General features: G+C 44.1%; 1 protein-coding gene across 1 annotated transcript in view; it reads right to left on the minus strand.

Moving 5' to 3' along the window:
• LOC141010716 (AT-rich interactive domain-containing protein 1B-like) overlaps positions 1–18,877 on the minus strand; it is a 182,916-nt gene that overhangs the window by 156,498 nt on the left and 7,541 nt on the right. The window contains exon 2 of the mRNA XM_073483804.1: positions 681–884. Within this exon, the coding sequence (XP_073339905.1) occupies positions 681–884 (204 nt within the window). The remainder of the gene's footprint in view (positions 1–680; positions 885–18,877) is intronic.

The raw sequence follows: 18,877 nt of genomic DNA on the forward strand, positions 1-18,877 counted from the left end.
ACACACACACACACACACACACACACACACACACACACACACACACACACACACACACCCTTCCAGTCCAAATGGGATTTACTTAAGACTCAATAAAGCAGACAGAAGCACTATTGTCTCCAACACAGGCCTATTGCCTCGTACAGAGAGACTGTGACGTGAGTCGGCTGTGCTGTGTCTATGTTTACTAAGCAGAGAGCATTCCACTACACACACACACACGCAAGAGACATGCATACAAAAAAATCAAACAAGCATGCACGCATACAGAAGCATATAGAGATACATGATCAAGCATAGACGCGCTCCATTAAACCAGGGTAAAGTATGAGCATGCTTACACACACATACACACACTCACGCCCACACAGCATCAAACCCATCTCGTTCCAGTGGGAGTCTGAGGGGAACTGAGTGATGAACAGGAGTGACACCACCACATGCCAGGGTGTGAGATGTGCTGCCTGGTGTTTTAGGCTGCGTCTCAAATTGAACATGCCAAGCCTTGAGGGGAAAATCACTGGAGAATGTTCACCACGAGAAGCGAATGTCCCACAGCAATATCGCTTATAACAACGGCTATTAAGCCTGGATGGGCTCTGCAGAGGGGGCTGACTCAGTCATGAATCATGGTGAGACACATGTGTGCCAAAGTGCGGCGATTGAGTTTGTTGACATACCTGCTGCTGAGGATACTGCATCCCGCCCATGCCCATTTGGCCCCTCCCCTGCATGCTCATTGGGTATCTGTGTGGAGGAGGTGAAGTGTATGTCTGGCCAGGTGGGTAAGGCCCGCCCCCTGGCTGCTGGGTGGTGGAGTAGGGATTGTTGGCCATGCTGTACAGCTGGGAGCGCTTCATAGCCATGAAGTCCATGGAGGACACCTATGGAGGGAAAAAGAGGGATTAACGATATGTCATCAGCATTTCTTTCTTGGCCAATACCTTGCATTCGTTCACAGGGGTATACTGTGATTGGCTGAGAGGCGTTTAAATGAATTCCTCCACCATCTGCCAAGTTGGAACCCCTGACAGAAGTCCACTTAGTGCACACACTCCAAGCCACAGCCACCATTGATTTATTTTATAATTGTGCAGCGAGTGGAAGCCTTAAATTAAAGTCTACAGGTCATAAATGAACTACAAATGGAATTAAGTAAGCAAAGATGTTTATTGCGCAGCCATCAAGAGCAAACTTTGCTGGAGGAAGGCCAAAATAAAATGATTTAATTAAAACCTGAAGCTTGTATCTTTGTTTTAATGTCTGAAAGGGTTTTGAAAGTGTTGTAAATGCTGTTTAAAGCGGTGGGAAGCCATAGCAATAAAAACTCCATGGCCTTGTTCCCACAACCACAGCCCAGCAGTGCCAATAATCACCGTGCAGCGCTCTCCTCTCGCTTGCTACGTTGTTGCTTACAGCAAACTGATTATTACATTTGAGTGTATGCTCTTCTGAATGAAAACAAGAGAAAGGGTAGAGACTGAGAGTCTGGCAGGTATCTGGACTCTGCTTTCCAATCGTGACAAGGCATTCCAAGTTTGTGAAGTTTTGAATCCCAGGTGGGGCTTCAGGTTACCTGCTCTCCAAAGCCACATTTCGGGAGCTAGCTTCTTATATGAACACAAACCAAATTCAAAGAGAAGAAAGAGAAGGTGTCAAGGGCGATTTATTCCATTGTAAGTATTTCAGAGCCTTTTTAGAGGCTGTTTGGGGTCTCAGTGCACCATTGGAAAATTCCGGTACAGTGCGTCGGGCTAATGCTAATCCGTCACCCATAGCGGCGTGTTTGTCTGTCTGCCGGGCAGATAATGTGGACTTGTTCTATCTTCCCTCTCTGCTCTCATGCTTTCTCCCTTTTGTCTCCGCCGTGTAGGATCATGTGTGATTTATGACATTTTGTTCCTACTGTTTCTAACACACACACTTTCACTTCTCCTCTCTCATCTTCAACTAACCACCCCCCACCTCCTCTTCCTCCTCCTCCTCCTCCTCCACCACCACCAGCTCCCTCCTCAGTTCCCTCTCTTCTCCCCAACTCAATATCACCTTGTCTAGCGTAGAGGAGAAATTGCAGCTGCCTCATATTGCCAGGCTAATATCAAGAAGACATGTCAGGGGATGGGAGCACTTTATTCAGCAGGTTACGTGCGGACGGTTACGGCGCTCGAGCTTTAAAGTGGTTTTGTCTACTGAGGCATGTGCGTGGAGTAGTTTGGACTATTTCACAGAGTGCGGAGGAGAAGGAGAGAGAGAATAAAAAGTGTGTTTTGGTAGTGAGAGAGATGGAGAAAGAAAGCCAGAGAGAGAGGAATGAGTACTCTTGGGTGTTTAAAAGTTATTTCACAGCATGGAGGTGTATGTGGGTGTGTGTGAGGAGAGGGGGTTATCCTGCAAAGGTCTGCATCTCCAGGATTTCAAGAGTCTAATCCTAAGAAAGAAAAAAAAGCCTTTTAGCAATGTGTTCATGCATGTTTGTAGTCCTGAACATATGCTGTACTCTTTACTTTGCCCTCTGTCATGTATTAAACCACTAATGAGTGAATAATTACAGATGTTCCAGAGTATGGCCGTGCAACGTATCGATTTTTGTATCGTTATCATGATATGAGACTATGTATCATCTTAGATTTTGGATATCGTTGTATCATCACGTGGCATAAGTGTTGTCTTTTCCTGGTTTTATGTTACAGTAAAGTGAGGTAATATTCTGAATTTAGACTCAATTCAGTCTGTTCTACTAATTCTTGCACATCTAAGTCATTATAGTCACATTACTGATAGTTATTTATTGAAAATCTCATTGTGTCAAACGAGCAATATGTAAGAACACGTTCAAGAACTACAAAAGTTGTCAATAGCAAAATACTGACGTTAGCATGCTAACAGGCTAGCACTGCCCCATACGAGTCCAAAGCTGCTCTGCTAGCGATGTATACACCAACACTGCCTGGCACACTGAGCTCCCTGTACGGCTGCTAGCTGCACAGCTAACTGAGCTAACTAGCTAACCACATCTACAATACGTGGCAGTTAGCAGTTACTCTGGTGATATGCAGCCCCCTCTTCGTTTTGAGTATGAATTAGAGAGGTGGCAAATTCTTATATATTTCACCTTTAATATTTTGTGAGAGTACAAACAGTCATCCCTAGGATTTTTGTTCCAATATCGTTATCCAGGTATTATGTCAAAAATATTGTAATAGGTGATTTTGTCGCCTAGATTTAGCATTTATGAAGTGCTTTAGAAAAGATTTCGAAATATAACCTAAAAATGTTGCAATATTATTTTAAGGCCATAACACCCAGCTCTATTGTAGAGTTTACTAGTATTTAACCGCGGACAGAGCTGACGTCTCATCTGACAAAATGATTGCCAACATTAGAAGAAACCACATCAGAGAATAATTCAAGTTATGAGCCATTGTGGAGTAAAAACCATTTGACATGTTTCTGATAGAAAAAATCATTTGTATTTCTTTGAAATAATGATGGATGAACTTCAACTTCAAGAAACAAGATTTTGGAAAGAAAACCTTGAATCATCATCCTTAATGCTCAGCGAGACGATGAAGAGCCTGACTGAGAGGAAAGAGAGTGATACTTAATGCAGAAAGCACCTAAAATAGATTGAGTCATTAAGTGTGTCTGAGCTGAGCAATATACAGAGTTAAACCATCTGAATATCAAAGGAGAGGCTTGTTTTGGAGAATTTATTGATGTGCTAAAAATGACGCTGGTCATATGTTTCTAATGTTTGTACACTCAGGACAACCACAAGCCAGACACACAGGTCCACTAAGCAATATCTGCTCTCCAGTTTCTGAAAATCCAGGGCACTGTGCCACCCATGATATGGGACACACACCCCCTCCCCAGCTCCATCCAGTTCACCAATCCATCTCAAGAGGTCCTCCGTTTGCCAAAAATGCTGAGCGCAACAGAAGTAAATCCCCTCACACGGCTGCCAAATGTACACAGACACGCTTGCAAAAAAAAAAAAAAAAAAACTGTTAACTGCTGCACTTAGAAAGGCACTGGACACAGAAAACAACTTCAGAGTTTTGGGAGCGGAGAAGTGGACGCTCGATTGGACACACATGCACAGAAATGTGTCTTGCACTGGCTCTCACTGTTGATCTCCCTCTCCCGCTCTCTCACACACACTTGTGGGCAATTCTTAAATAAAACAGCCTCAATAAAATTATATAGAGCTATCTGATACAGTGGTCCATCTTCCACACATGGCATTATCCACACCTGTCCACAGAGGCAAAAATGAATGTGTATTCTCCGCCTCCCTGAACGGAGCCTCATATCTGCTCTCATGACAAGTTCCACTAAATGAGATTTCAGCCCACTGCAGCCTTTTCCTAGAGATATGCCCACCATTTCCCTCACACCACCAAGCACAAAAAAAAAAAAACACAACAATTCTTGACAAATTGAAACATTATTTTTTTTTCTCTACCCTCAGAGAAATGGCTGTACTTAGGAAAAAAAATTATGAATATGACACGAAGTGAATCGTGTTTGTGCCAGGAGGGACAGCAGATAAAAAACTAGAGGGAATATACAGAAATTGTTTTTTATTTTCTTCAAATGTGTTTTTCACTTTTGTTCATCTGGGCATGCCATTCAATGGAGGAGGGGGAGGAGGCATGGGAGACAATAGTAATTCAACTGCTAAATTTAAAATTCAATTTATGAACTCCTCTCCAGCGTTCCGACTCTCGTGAGCTCCCTTTTTTCCCGCAAAACAAAGCCATTAAAACAGAACATGGGTGAAATTACTGTGGGGTGAAACCTGCTAAATTGCTTTTCTGAGCTCAACATTTTTATGTTGCAAAAAATGATTTTACTCCTCGCTTTAATGTGCGAAGTTGTTAATCAGAAAGAGACAAAACGCTCGACACAAAAGGCTTGGATATGTGGATTATGAGACACACACTGGGATCAAACAAACATAAAACAATATTGGTAAATGGTTATTATTCCAATTTCATTTTCAATGCGGGAATTATTTTTAAAAAAATCGTATGATTTATCAGCCGTGGTGAATGAACATGTTCGAACAGGGCTGACACACGCACACAGTCACTTACACACACTGTGTCCCTGTGGCTATTGCTACCCTTGTCCTTCACACTAGATGACCAAATCATCAGCTGTCTGCATCAGCCTTTCATTTCGGTTATTTACTATCCACACACACACACATACACACACGCACACACACACACACAGAGGAAACTGTGGCAGAGAAAGGCTCACCCACTTAGCAGGTGTAGCAACAATACAGTGAAATCTGTGTTGCTACTCTACAGATACCAGCCTGTAGTTTTTCTACTAATCTTTTTTCTGACCTAAACAAAACACTGTTCTTCATGCAACCAAAACTGTAATAAACTAAAATGGCACTCAGTAGAGTGCATACCTCCACCAAGGCCCAACAATCCTCCTGAATTCAATCAGGCCTGATCCAATATCAAACTTGATCGCCCTGTATCACTCTAATATTTCAAATTAAACATAACTGCTTAACCATAATTTAAGCTCACCAGATCTACGATCTGTATTCAAATTGTACTCACTCATAGATAGCAGCCATCTTAATACACCTGATTGTTTTCATCAATGCATCAATGCATTATTGCCTGAGAAATTAACGAAAAATGTCTAACATTTGCCTATCTTGCAATGTTGAAGAAAGCAAGAAAAAACTCCTGGAACCGCACCAAACATTAATGGGGTCTATTCTGGGCCGAGACCCAACCTCCATCCAAGTTTCGTGGAAATCTGTTCAGTAGTTTTTGTGGAATCCTGGTGACAAACCAACCAACAAACGGACACAGGTGAAAACATAACCTCCTTGATGGGGATAAAAACATTCCTTTATACAACCCCGAAGCCGAAAAAAGTTGTGATGCCATGTAAATGTAAATAAAAACAGAATGCAGCCATTGGCAAAAAAAACTGTATTTACTGACGATGGCTTCTCGGAGTGTTCCCGAGCACATGCAGTAATATCCTTTATGCTAGCGTGTTTCACTTTGCCTGGAGCCTGTTGAGGATGCCCCTTTCATGCTCAATCATAGCACCATCTCCTGTTACCTGTTGAATGCTCCAAACAGGTGTCTTTGGTTGCCTCTGTTGCAAATTGCTTGAAACGTGTTGCTGGCATCAAATTCAGAATAAGCACTTATTTACAAAAATCAATGAAGTTGATGATGTAAAGCATTAACTAAATTGTCTTTGTACTGTTTTCAATTGAGAAAATGTCAAAACATATCCACAAATGATCACGCTCTATTTTATTCATGTTTTACACAGCATCTCAACTCTTTTGGAATCAAGGTTGTTTGTCCTTTATGGGCTACAAGCTGCTTTATTGAGCTAAGGCTATTTCAGAAATAGTTCAAACCTCGAAAGAGCAGTTCAGTGAACTAATATGATCCCTCACATCACCAGGTGGTTTAATACCATCTAGAGCAACAGATTTTTCCTGTTTAGTTCCCAAAGAACCATTTCAGCTCAGGCTTGATGAACTAGCTGCTACAGCGAGTGTTACTGCTCCAAAGCTTGATGTTGTTAGCTCCTTGGATACTCCGGGGTCTTCAGTGTGATGTGCAAAAATAGCAGGATTCATATTTCTCAACTATTAGGTGTAAAGACCTATTTGGTACTCACATGGTGCAAATTGTTCTGAATATCATGTTAGAAAGACGCATCAAACCTGATTGTGTATGAAAATTAGCCCCGAGATGCCTTTCTGGTATTGATTATCTTCTCTTTTTCTTGGAAAGACTACAGCATAACGCAGGCTTTTATACCTGCATAATGAAACCATTTTAGCCCGTGTGTATTTGTGTAGGAGAAACAAATAAGGATAATTATTGTCAACGGATCCCCTTTATCCTCTGTGCCGCGTCTGCCTCTGGAGAATCAACATGCTGCAGCCAGAGCCGGTTGGTCTGCTGGGACAATCAGCCTTGTCTTTTATGTTATTTATTTATACCATGCAGCAGAGCACTCTCCAATTCCTATTACACTGCGGGGCCCGGCGATGCCTCGGCCTCCAGAACAAAGCTCTGCATTTCAGGCTTGAAACCCTGTGCATTTGGGCCTGCTGTTTCAAGCAGAAAAAAAAAAAGAATAGAGAGGGTGGTAAGAGAAAAGATGGGAGAGGAGAAGAGGGGGAGAGAGAAAGAGGAGAAGAGAGACTGCAGCAGTGGGCGAGTACAGATCGAGTTCCATATTAATGTGTGCAAATTCCCCCGCTCCTGCTGACTAAGATTAGAAAAATTAATTTCATGGATGCAGAGACAATACTGATGTCATCAAGCGGAGAGGAGAGGAGAGGAGAGGAGCAGCGCGCTGTTAACTCCTCCCTGCCTGGCCTCCGTGAGGAATAGATCACTCTTTAGTATCGGTTCATCACTTCATTTCACTGCCAGGATTCGAGCAAGTCAATGTGTCAAGTCATGCTTGGCCTTGACACATCTTTCCTTTCAATTTATCCTTAAAAAACAGAACTTATTGTCTGAGTGTGCGGTTGAAGTAGCTGAGCTGTGTGCACGGTAAATTCCCACGTGAGTGCCGCATCGCTAAGAGGACCGAATTCAGTGAATTATGTCTTGAAATACAATCTCATCCTGCATCTCAGCACGCGCGCCTTGTTAGTAAAAAGTCTCATAACGAATGACAGTGTGAAGAGTAGCACTGGTCCGCAGGGAGCTGGGTAGAGCCAAATTGCCTTTCCTCAGCCCAATATGCCTGGATGGCACAGGCAGCTAGGCATGAAGGCTGGCTAGCAAAGAGAAGCATGAAATTAGAGGAGAGAGAGGTGCGGGGAGTGACAGCCATGGAGGAGACGGTGGGAAACGTACACAGTGTATGTTTGACAATGCTGTGAGTTGAGAAAAGAAAGGCAGACACAGAGAAGCCAGATAAGAGCTTGATGTTATGCGGCCGACCAGCGTGCTTTTGTGTTCGGCGCAATGCACATAATTGCTCTCTCTCCTGCGTCGTCCTCGGAGCCGGTGATCGGCGTGCCCTCTGCGTTTGACACCAATATTTACACCACACACAAACAAACCCTCACACACATGCGCACACACACACACACACACAAAGATCAGGGTGCTCAGAAAACACACACATCCCCAGTTCATGAGGAAAAGTTGCCGAGCGTTCGGCTCGTCACGGCCAAGCACGAAGACGTCATTAAGGGAGGGGAGGAGGACGATGGAAGAGAAGAGGGGAGGGTGGAGGGAGGGAGGGAGGGAGGGAAGAGAGAGGCTGCTTCATCTGTCTCAAGTGAGATTGGGGTTGCAGGGTCACCAGAGCCCTTTTCCTTCGCCAAGACTGAGGGCTGAGGAAGCAGCAGGGACAGAAAAAAAAAAAAAAAACCCTCAATGACAAAACGGGATCCGGCTGACATGCCCGCGACACGCCATTAGAGAATGAAAACAAATAAAATGCAATCGTCTGCAAACAGTCGAGAAAGCATGTGAAGAGGAACACAGACTGCAAATTTGCCAGTCAAATCTCCTGCCAGGGTGCAGTTTTCCAACACTGAATTCATTCAGATTCCCACTGTATAACAAGAAATGGACTTGATAAACATGCACAGGATCCAGTTCGAGCAAAAAGCTTTTCATCCGGGGGCATTTTTGTCGTGTTTTTCAAGTCTGGTCAAAGATCAAAACTCTCTCTTCTTTTCTAACACCTTCACAGTTTTTTCCATGTGCTGAGCATGTGTTTTTAAATCATCTGACAAACTTTGCTACACACCAGCCTCTTAAAAAAAGTTTCTCACCAGGTGGAAAATCCATTGAAACGCTTCTAGGTAAGCCCGTGTGGCGCTACAACTATTGCTTTGAAACCAATGCAAATTAAATGCTTTCAGGAAATAGTGAAGGCAGCTCTTGCAGCGCTGCTTGCCTATTTTTCACAGAATCTGTTATGTGAGAGCCTTGCTACATTCCCAGTCTTTTCTTGTCTCTCAGTCCTGTGTGCTTCCTGCCTGCCACGACCCTGGGACGGCGGTGGGCCGCTGAAAAACCCCATTTCATCTAAGGGCCGTGGTGGAACGAGAGGAATGCGCTCGTCTCTAAGTTCCCCAGCCCACAGAACCCCATGGAGATGCTGTTACACAACCAAATGAAAGAGAGAAAAAAAGGGGCAGGAGGGAGGAAAATAACAATAACTCCATCTGCCCCAAAGAGAGAAAACAGGCTATTTGAGCAAATATGCTGCCCTTTCGCTTCCCTCGTCTCCCAGAGCCGAAATGCGGGTATTAAATATGCAGGCTAGATTCGCCCCTTATTCAAGGAAATCACCACCTTTGCTAATGGAATGGTATTGGAGAGGAACTGCGTTTCCACAGCTTGGATAATTATGAACGAGGTCCCGTATCGCCAAGTGTGTTTATGAATTAGCAATGGTTATTCATGATATTGTGCTCAGAGTAGGGTGAAAATACATAAGTGAATACTAAGCGAGCAGACCAACAGAAACGATGCTAAAGGGTCCTGAGGGGGCTTTCTCTGCCATCCATTAGTTTTCCCTGTAAGGCAAAGCTTAACGAGCTCCTCGGGCTGGGAGGCTGGCCATTGAAAGAGAGGGAGCAGAGTAAATTATGAATGCGAGAGCTCCATTTAAAGCAAGACCACAATAAGCCCCCCTCCCCGTTATTAAGCCGTTTTCCGTCTCTCCTGCTCGAGTCTGTTTTCAACTCCTGAAACACAGGTGTAACATTAAAAAACAAAATGTCCTTCATCAATGAATTAATAAATAGTAAATATAGTGTATCTATAAAAAGCAACTTGTCAAACTAGGTCACACCCGCGGTGCAGTTAAAGAGGCTCCCCGCTAAAAATGAGGATTTACATTCAGGCTGTTTGTTTTGGAGCACTGCCCAGTCCTCCAGGGCGGAACCATCCATATTTCTCCTGCGGGTGATCCATCACTGGAAAAAAACAAAACAAAAACACAAATAACAAACAGATATCCTGACCTTCCTCCCTCAGGCGGATATTAGATACTCATTAAAAGTCACCTGAAACAATTTGAACCAAATTGATTTCATTATGGGACTCGGCACGACACACAAGGCCCCCACGTCTGATAGCTCAGCGGGAAATTTACAAAGTTAATTAGAAAAAAATTGATTTTCAGATAATATTTTTTTCCCCCTCCACTTTACTTTATGTCACTTTACGGTGGTAAAGTGACATGGAGAGGGGGCTTGTTCACGCGTGGCAGCGGTGATGTTCAGTGTGGATGGGAACACAGCAGGTTAGAGGCTTGAGCATTGTAAGTGGAGTCGGGAAATTTATTCCAGCTTTCAGTGGTAATAGAACAGTGTGTGTATGGCTATGACAGATTGTGTAATAGCATGTAAAGGTAGTGTTCTCTCCCCGCAAACCCACACTCACCAATATCTCTTAACCTCCTCACCTTTTCTATGCATGCACTCAAACACACTCCACCACCACCCCACCTTGTTTTTCCCCACACCTCAATATAGCGGTCACAGCGGCAGCAGCAGCAGACGTGGCCTTAATTTTCTCCTGTAATGAATGTGAGCCTCCACTCTTCCACCCCTGCTGTGAAGGCTTCCCCAGAAAATGGGCTCCTCGACCTGGGTTAGGAGGCCCTGGAAATTGGCTTCCCTCCCCCCGCAGCCCCTCCAGGTTGCCCTCTGGGAGGCCCCAGGCTCTGTGAGCCCAGGCCAGGCCTCCCATCTCCAGGGCCCTGACTGGGAATCAATCACCGAAGCTGGCTGAGAACATGAGGTGGGGGAGCCGGGTCGATCAATGAGAGGCTCCAGGCCTGTGGGAGCCCTGATGCATGGCCTGGCTGTGCACACACACCTCTGACTCACACTTAACTCCAGCATTCACTTCCATTATTGCTGAGCTCCAGGGCAGCTATGTGTACAGAGGACTGGCTGTGCCAGACCATATGAATAGCATATGACTGAAGAAATTGAGTGATATTTGCAATTAAATGGCCTTAATTAGATTTGGACACGATCACGCTGAAAATGACTGTGTCTATGTACACCTCATGTATAGAACCCAACCCGTTTTTCATTTTCATTTTTGAGTTTTCATCATCTCATATGAGAAAATTAAACAAAAGCTGTATCTCCCTGTTATTATTAAATTCGGCATTTAGTAACAGTGCAACCACATACTTTATCGAAAGCAATGTGAGCCAGTTTGTGGCCTGAATGAGTGCCGTGATCATGACTTGTTTTACACACTGAACCTTGACCGACCTTTAACGTTCAGGTTTTTATTAAAGGCCAGACATATTAAAGGGATGCACATATTTCCCGGGAGAGGCAGCAGATCCTTTGGCTGCAACACACAGATTTCACCATGTGTCGAAACAAGGTGTGTGCGCGCGCGTGTGTGTGCGTGTGTGTGCGAGCGTGCATGCATTTATTGTATGTTTTCAGTGTATGGTTTCACACACTATGAGTGCAAATAAATACGATTTAGAAAACAATATGTTTGCTAACTATGTTTATGGATATGTATGTATGCACACACACATCGTTGAATTCACCAACTGTAAATGCTCAGCATGTCTGTGAATGTCTGCCAGTATCAGTAAAACATGTGTATAAGTATTCTGTATGTGTGTGTGTGTGAGTGTGTGATCAGTGCGTACCATCTGTGTCCAGATGTTGCGTAGAGAGCAGGCTGCGTGGACAGCCAGACAGTTGGCAGGCCTTCTGACAGGCCTGTGTTCCTTATTGATAGAGGGATCACAGAGACAGAAGAGTCAGCCGTGCTCAGCTAGACCACAATATTGTCCTCGCTGCTGTTATTCATCCCAGTCAGCCAGGAGAAAATGGGATGTTCTGAGCCAAGTTTATAGCTGTCAGATCTGGGCCAAATAGGACTTGAATAGGTTTCAAACATTTGGAAAACAGCATGAGGAACGTTTGATTTGTCATACAGATGCAGCCAGATTCTTGTGCCAGAGCTGAAGAATTTCATTGTATTTCAATTCTGACAAGGACTTTAATACAGATGACAATGAAGCTGAAGCTAAAGTGCTCAGCCCTGTGCTCTCGGGTGAGCGCAGCAGCAAGGGCCAACATGTTGGCGGGAGCGGTTAAACTGGTTCCTGTGTGTTTGTGGAGGCACGGTGCAACATAACAGAAAATATTTAAGCAATCTGACTTCCTGCAACTCCTCTGTGCTTAATCCTGTAATCTGTGTGTGTCAACAATGAGCAAATCAAATAATATCAGAAGCCATTATCAGAGTTACACTATAAACATAAATATTGTAAAATTAAGCAAATTTCCCCTAAAAAAAACTCCATGTTTATCCATTCCTCTTCTTTTACAAAAGGCATCTGTTGACTGCTTAGTTTCCATTATTGCCTTGGAGAGCTGTCTCCCTGACCTCGCACCCTGTGCCATCTTTCTTCCCGGGCTCCTGCCAGAGTTATGGAGCAGGGCCGACGTTTATGGAGGGCAGACCCTTTTTCCCGGAGCTTTGATCCAGAGAGTTCTATAGCCTATAGTTTCGCAGAGGTCATCCAAGAGGAGCCATGTGGGCAGCAGTGTGTGTAAGTGAAAGCACATTGAGCTGCTCATTTTTAAAGCAGAGCCTAGTGCAAAAGGGCCTTGGAGGAGTTGAGGGGTTACAAGGTGCGTGTTGGGTTTTTGGGTGTGTGTGTCTGCGCAGGCTAAGCTCTGTCTACTTGTGCGGGTGTGGGAAAAAAAAGAGGAAGAGATAAACACACACAGCACCGCTAATCCATGAGAAACAAATCACACCAAAATGAAAACAAGCGCCAGAAAATAGTGAATCGCAGGCCAGCCCAAAATTTCATCAGGCAATATCACAGCTCTCATATCTGTCATCTCTCTTTCATCAAACCCCTCCATCCCCTATACAAATTATTCATGCCACTAGCTAAATGTATTCATACCATTCTGTTTACTTTATTACTCCACTTTTATTCTGCTCTTTTCCCCACATTTGTTTACAAGAATAAAAGCCTACTCTGACAGAATTATCCCTCTGCACAACAAAAATAAATCACAGCGCTTGCACACACATCATTCACATTCAAAGAGCACAGCTAAATTATAGATGGCCCCTTTCTCCCCAAATATGCATTTCATTAGCATTTCCTTCGCCTGTTGTCTTTTTTTTTTCCTTCTGCCCGCCTGCGCGCACGACCCACTCATGTGTGCGTATGTGCGTGTGTGTGTGTGTGTGTATGTATGACTGGAGAATGGGAACAGACTTGCAGCAAAGCAGGACGCGTCCCCTTTCCCAAGCCTAATTTAGGATTCAATTACAATACTCTTTAAAAAGCGTCGACTTCGCAATTAATTATTTTAAGATTAGCCTGACAGTAATGGGCCTCCCACCGACGCCAGCCAGCGCACGACTGGCCGCCTGCACCCCAGGACCACTCTGTCTCTCCACATATATATTTATATATAGATACACCTTTCTCTTTCTGTCTTCATCCCCTTCATTCTCCACCTCTCCCCTTCACACTCCTCGCCCGCCTTCTCTCCATCTTCCTCTCCTGAGGAAAAAAGGAAAAGATAAATCTCTCTCCTCCTCACCTTCACTCCCTCCCTCTGTCCTTTCTTTTCCTACCTCCTCTCATTGCTGCGTTACACTTTTGTTTTCTTGTTGTTGTGTTCTTTTTTTCCCTTTGTTACTTTGCATCGTGCTCTGATCTCCTTGCCGGTTGCCGCGCAATTGATATTGCTTCAGTACGGCGGGCTGCTTTTTACGAGCCACAAGGGCCTTCTCCCACGTCCTCCCTCGTCCCCAGGAAATGCTGACGGATGAGCCCCGCGACAATGTGCACTCGCACATAAACACTCGCACCCGCACACCCAGGCGCATACACAACCGTCTGTCACCGCCGCTGCCAGGCGTAAGCGAAAAACACGCCGTCCTCCGCCCGCTTTGATTGGAGCCAAGCGAAGCATTTTTTTTCTTCCCCCCCTTCCTCTCCGCCACTGCTGCTTTTCCTCCCACCCTCCACCACTACCACCCTTTCCATCCAACCCTGTGTTTTTTTTTTCTTTCCTCGTTTCGGAAATGAATGTCATCATCCATCCCCTTTCTACCTCCGCCGCAACTCCCCCCCGTCACCCCCGGGCAAACCTCAACCGAAGCCCCCGATTCTGTTTATTTAAATATTTGATATGTAAGCAGTCATAAAATAAATGTCAGAAGAGGGGAAGGGGAATGGATATGCGGGGTGTGGGGAAAGAGGCCATTACGGGTAATGGTTTCTGATGTACGTTGCAGCCCCCACAGTGTAACCCCTCCCTCACCCATCCCCACTGCACAGACAGACCTGCACATGACTGAGTCGAGAGACGCTGAAGCAACAGGGGAATAGATGGAGCGGGGGCATGTACAGTCTGAATGTGTGTGTGTGTGTGTGTGTGTGCCACGAAGGCAGAGACACAACAGCTACACACACACACACAGAGTGACACACTTGTTCGACTAGCGATATGGAAAATAGGCCCTCCCATGCACAATTGACTTCTAATACATTGTATACTCCTCAAACCATCCATTTACCAGGCATTGCAATTTCAGGGGCCCTGAAAGAAGCACTTTGCCAGCACTTTGCAAAATACCTTAAAAAAAACTCCCCAGCCTCTACAAATGCTGTCTCTCGCTAACTGCCAATTCTAGCATGTCTGTTAAAGTGACAACACAGCCTTGTCGCCTGGTATATTGAACATCGCTTTATTGACTTGCCAGGATTTCCATGTTGGACACAAGACCCGGCCCTGCCTACTGTTTAGACACTCCGCCGCCAACACCATTACAAACACACACGCCCATCTCCGCTCACGTGCGAGTCTCCCAGCTAGTGGCACCCCAAAGGATTACACGGCTGTGACAATTTCACCCAAGAACTGATGTAAAAGAAAAAAGAAAACGAAGGTAGGCGGGGTGAATAAATCAAGCGCAGCCGCTGAGAAAGAGAAAAGAGAGACAGAAAGAGTCTCTCGGTGAACAACCTTGAATTTCTCCTTGATGCCGAGATGCTAAAATACTGCTAATCAGCACAAAAAAAAAAAATATCCCCAATTAAGAACAAAAATCATCACAAAATGTTCATTAGTGCTGATGGTATATCGGCTTGGCATTTCAGGGCCTTTTATTCTCAGACCTTTACATAACGAGCTCCCTGGCCACGCCAAAGGGCTGCAGGAGGGGGAGTGACATCACATCAGGGGTCAAAGGTCAAAGAGAGGTGTTGCCGGCTGTTGACCCCCGTCACCTCTAAATGCTCAAAACGTGCCGAATCCCGCTGTGATTTTCCCATCTGTCAGCTCTCAGGTATGTGGACAGGGATACACACTTGAATCTTTGCCTTGTAATGTACATGTAACACACACACACATGCATCTTAAGCATCCCATAAACACCTTAATACACAAATTCACGCATGCACATGCCACTGATTACATACACACATACATCGATCACACAACTCTAACTGCTTCTCTCCTTTCCATATTATCAATACACACACCTATAATCAGCTCCCCTAACTCACACATGGGCTCATGCACGAATACACACTTTTCCGCGCATATATACCTAAATCTCCTCCCCACACACGCCCGCTGCTCCCCTCTGCCCCCTCCAGAGTGCGGGTCAGCATGCCCTCCAGAGCGCCTCGCCCTCGCCGCTGTTAATTACCACTAATTGGCCGCGCTCGTTTTTTCCCCCTGCTATAATGGAACCATTCATCTTTACTACTTAATGAGTAGGCACTCTAGTCACCAGGCAAGGTCACCCACAACTAGCATCCAAAAGACAGAGAGACAGAGACTTGGAAACAAGTGAGGGGGGAAAAAAGAGGAGAACAGTAGAGATGGAGACGTTGTTTATACTTTAAATACAGAGGAGAAAAAATGTGACTTTGCAGAAGTTTCCATGCATGACTCTGCTTTTTGGAATATGGCCAATGTGCAGAAAAAAAAAAAAAGTTGAGAAATGTCTGGGAGCTGTGGGAGTCTGCAGTGTCCAACGCAAACCACAACACACACAGGGAATTTCCAAAGACAGACTAATTAAAATACCCGTTACGCGAGTGAAAACAATGGATCCCTCAAAACGACGCTGAGAGCACAGACTCTGCGCTGTCGAAAAAACGAGCTTTAAATGCAGAAATGTATTTTTCAAAATGCACTGAGAGCCTCTTCTCCGGCTTATGCACACATAATTATCAAAACAATCACTCCAACTGGCAGCACAGACTCCAGCCCCAGCGGGTGAGAGGGCAACATGTTAGCCGCTATAAAGCATCTAATTAACGCTGAATGCTTTAAATATTAGTCCAGTGGTTGCTTTGTTTTCATTTCTGTGGCAAGTCCCAAAAGGAGGAAAGATACTGTTGAAAATAACGGAAAATAATAATGCAACTAAGAGAAATATCCCAAAAGAATGCGTATATCTGTGTGTGAATCTGGACTTTAGAGCAAAATGAAACTCTAAAATTCGCACTTTAATAGTCTGCAAGATACAGTAGGAAAAGGATCAATACTTCAATACTGTTTTGAAATCATGTGTTTAAAACAATACCACATCTAAATTTAATAGTATAAAGAACCAAAGCTACGAAAAAAACAGGTCTACAATCCTATTTTTAACCCAAGTGTGTGTTCAGTGACAATGCCAATATTAGGAATGAGTGAGTACACCATTATCTGTATCTGTACCCATTAACCAACTCAATTATCTGTATCCATATCTGTACTTGGAATGGGCGGAGTTTATATCAGGAGTGGGTGGGGCTCGGCCCAGACGTAGGTGTGGCTGTCGGAATTAATGTTAATTTAAGACTGACATTGACAGGAGTTGATCAGAGGTGTCTATATTTTAATCTATTTTAAAGCTATTTACAGAACAGCCTCAGAATTAAGCTTCAATGTTTTTACTCAGATGATACCCGTACTCGTAAAAAGTATATTATCTGTACCGGATAGTCATTTCAGCCGAGTACTTGCTCAACCCTAGCTGATAGGATTTGTTTTTAACAGAACATAATGCAGAAAAGATGCTTTGGGTAGGTTATAATAATGAAATTCTCAGTGAAGCTTACTGTTTAAGTGCTACGTTTTCATTTTGGACAAATAAAGTTTATTGTTATACTGTAAGATATCCTGCCTTCATTATGTTAGTCGTAGTATTTGATAACGACGTTAGAGGAATTGCTGCAAAATATATGTTTCTGTATTAATTTGTGTACATAAGAAAATCAGCTGATATACATCAATGCGTACATTTTTTAATCCTCAATGTTGGTATGGCCATCGACCCAAAAATCCAGTATGAGTCAGACTCTGGCGACAACCTTACAAGTCTGCCTCCAATAAATTGTTGCCAAATCAAGTCTCCACCCGCTGACTTATTACAAGTTTTCACAGTACACTACAAACTGTTGACACATGCACCCGGGGGCCGGCAGGTCAGACAAGACAACAATATCTTCAAATTGTATAACTGTACGAGCAAGCCAAGCCGTCAGTCTTTGCCTGAGGTAAAGCAGAGGAATGTTTCAGGTTCAAGTATCATAATTTGTCCAGCCGACTCATGCCAAAAAGCTGACAACCGGCCATTTCCCTTGGAAACGTCTTTCCGTCAGGGAAGTGCTACTGTGTTGTAGTTCCTCCATTCAGTGTCATGCAGCGTAGCGGAAGCAGGCAGTCATGTGCTCCTGCAGTGCTGTGGCGATCAGCCCGGCACGGCAGTGTTTGTAAATGGGACAGTTGTCTATGGATTATGTTAATGTGGTATTCCACACTCCCCTCTGGCATGTGTCTGACATTACAGTAACCTTTGCATGTTTAGCCAACAGTAACTATGGATGTTCATTGAGTAGGGAGACACACACACGTGCGTGCACCTAGAAACACACACACACACACACACACACACACACACACACACACACACAGAGATACACAGTTGCACAGGGAGATTAACTGTGAACAGCAAACATCTGCTCTCGCGAACTGTATTGATGTCCTTTGGAGGAATTAACATCTTAAAGAAATAAGACATTTAAACTTCAAAATAAAGTTCACTCGTGTTGTCGATATCTAATCCAGTTGATCCGGTTTGTGTCAAAGGAGTGGCTGGAATGTAGAACACATGTCTGGCCATATCAGAGAGGTGCACCGTGCAAGAAAATGAGAGAAATACCAAGAGTGAACATCTGTGATCCACACCCACTCCAACACAGAACAACCAGAATCCTTCAACATCACATACAGTATCTCCAATCAGCAGTGTCAAATATGCATGCATGTGTGTGTCTGTGTGTGTGTGTGTGTGTGTGTGTGTGTCCACTGTGCATATATCATATGGGGAGGAGGATGTGGTGTGATGTTGCTTTCTAAATTGCTGAGATAAAGTTGATCTAAATGAGGTATCGTTCAGCCAGGAGTGACCACATGTGTCTTTCTTTGACTGGTGACTATAAATCACCAATACATCCACACAGCAGCTCTGTTCACAGAAACACACACACACAAACACACACACACACACACGCGTAGAGAGAGAGAGAGAGAGAGAGAGAGAGAGAAGAGAGAGAGTAAGCTGTAATAGACAATCTTAGGTTTGGTAGGAAAAAGATGACAGAAACATGTTGTGGCTGGGAAAATAACAAGACAACGCAAAAGACATACAAATAAGTGTATGTTTAAGAGTGTGAGTGTATGTACGCATGTGTGTGTCACAGAGAGAGACAAAAAAAAGAAAAGAAAAAAGAATGTGGAACTCGGAGGGAAAAAGAAACGACCCCAAAGTAAAAGACAAAACTCATCAACACCAAC

Source organism: Pagrus major, chromosome 16 (genome assembly GCF_040436345.1).
Source record: "Pagrus major chromosome 16, Pma_NU_1.0".
Taxonomy (NCBI): domain Eukaryota; kingdom Metazoa; phylum Chordata; class Actinopteri; order Spariformes; family Sparidae; genus Pagrus; species Pagrus major.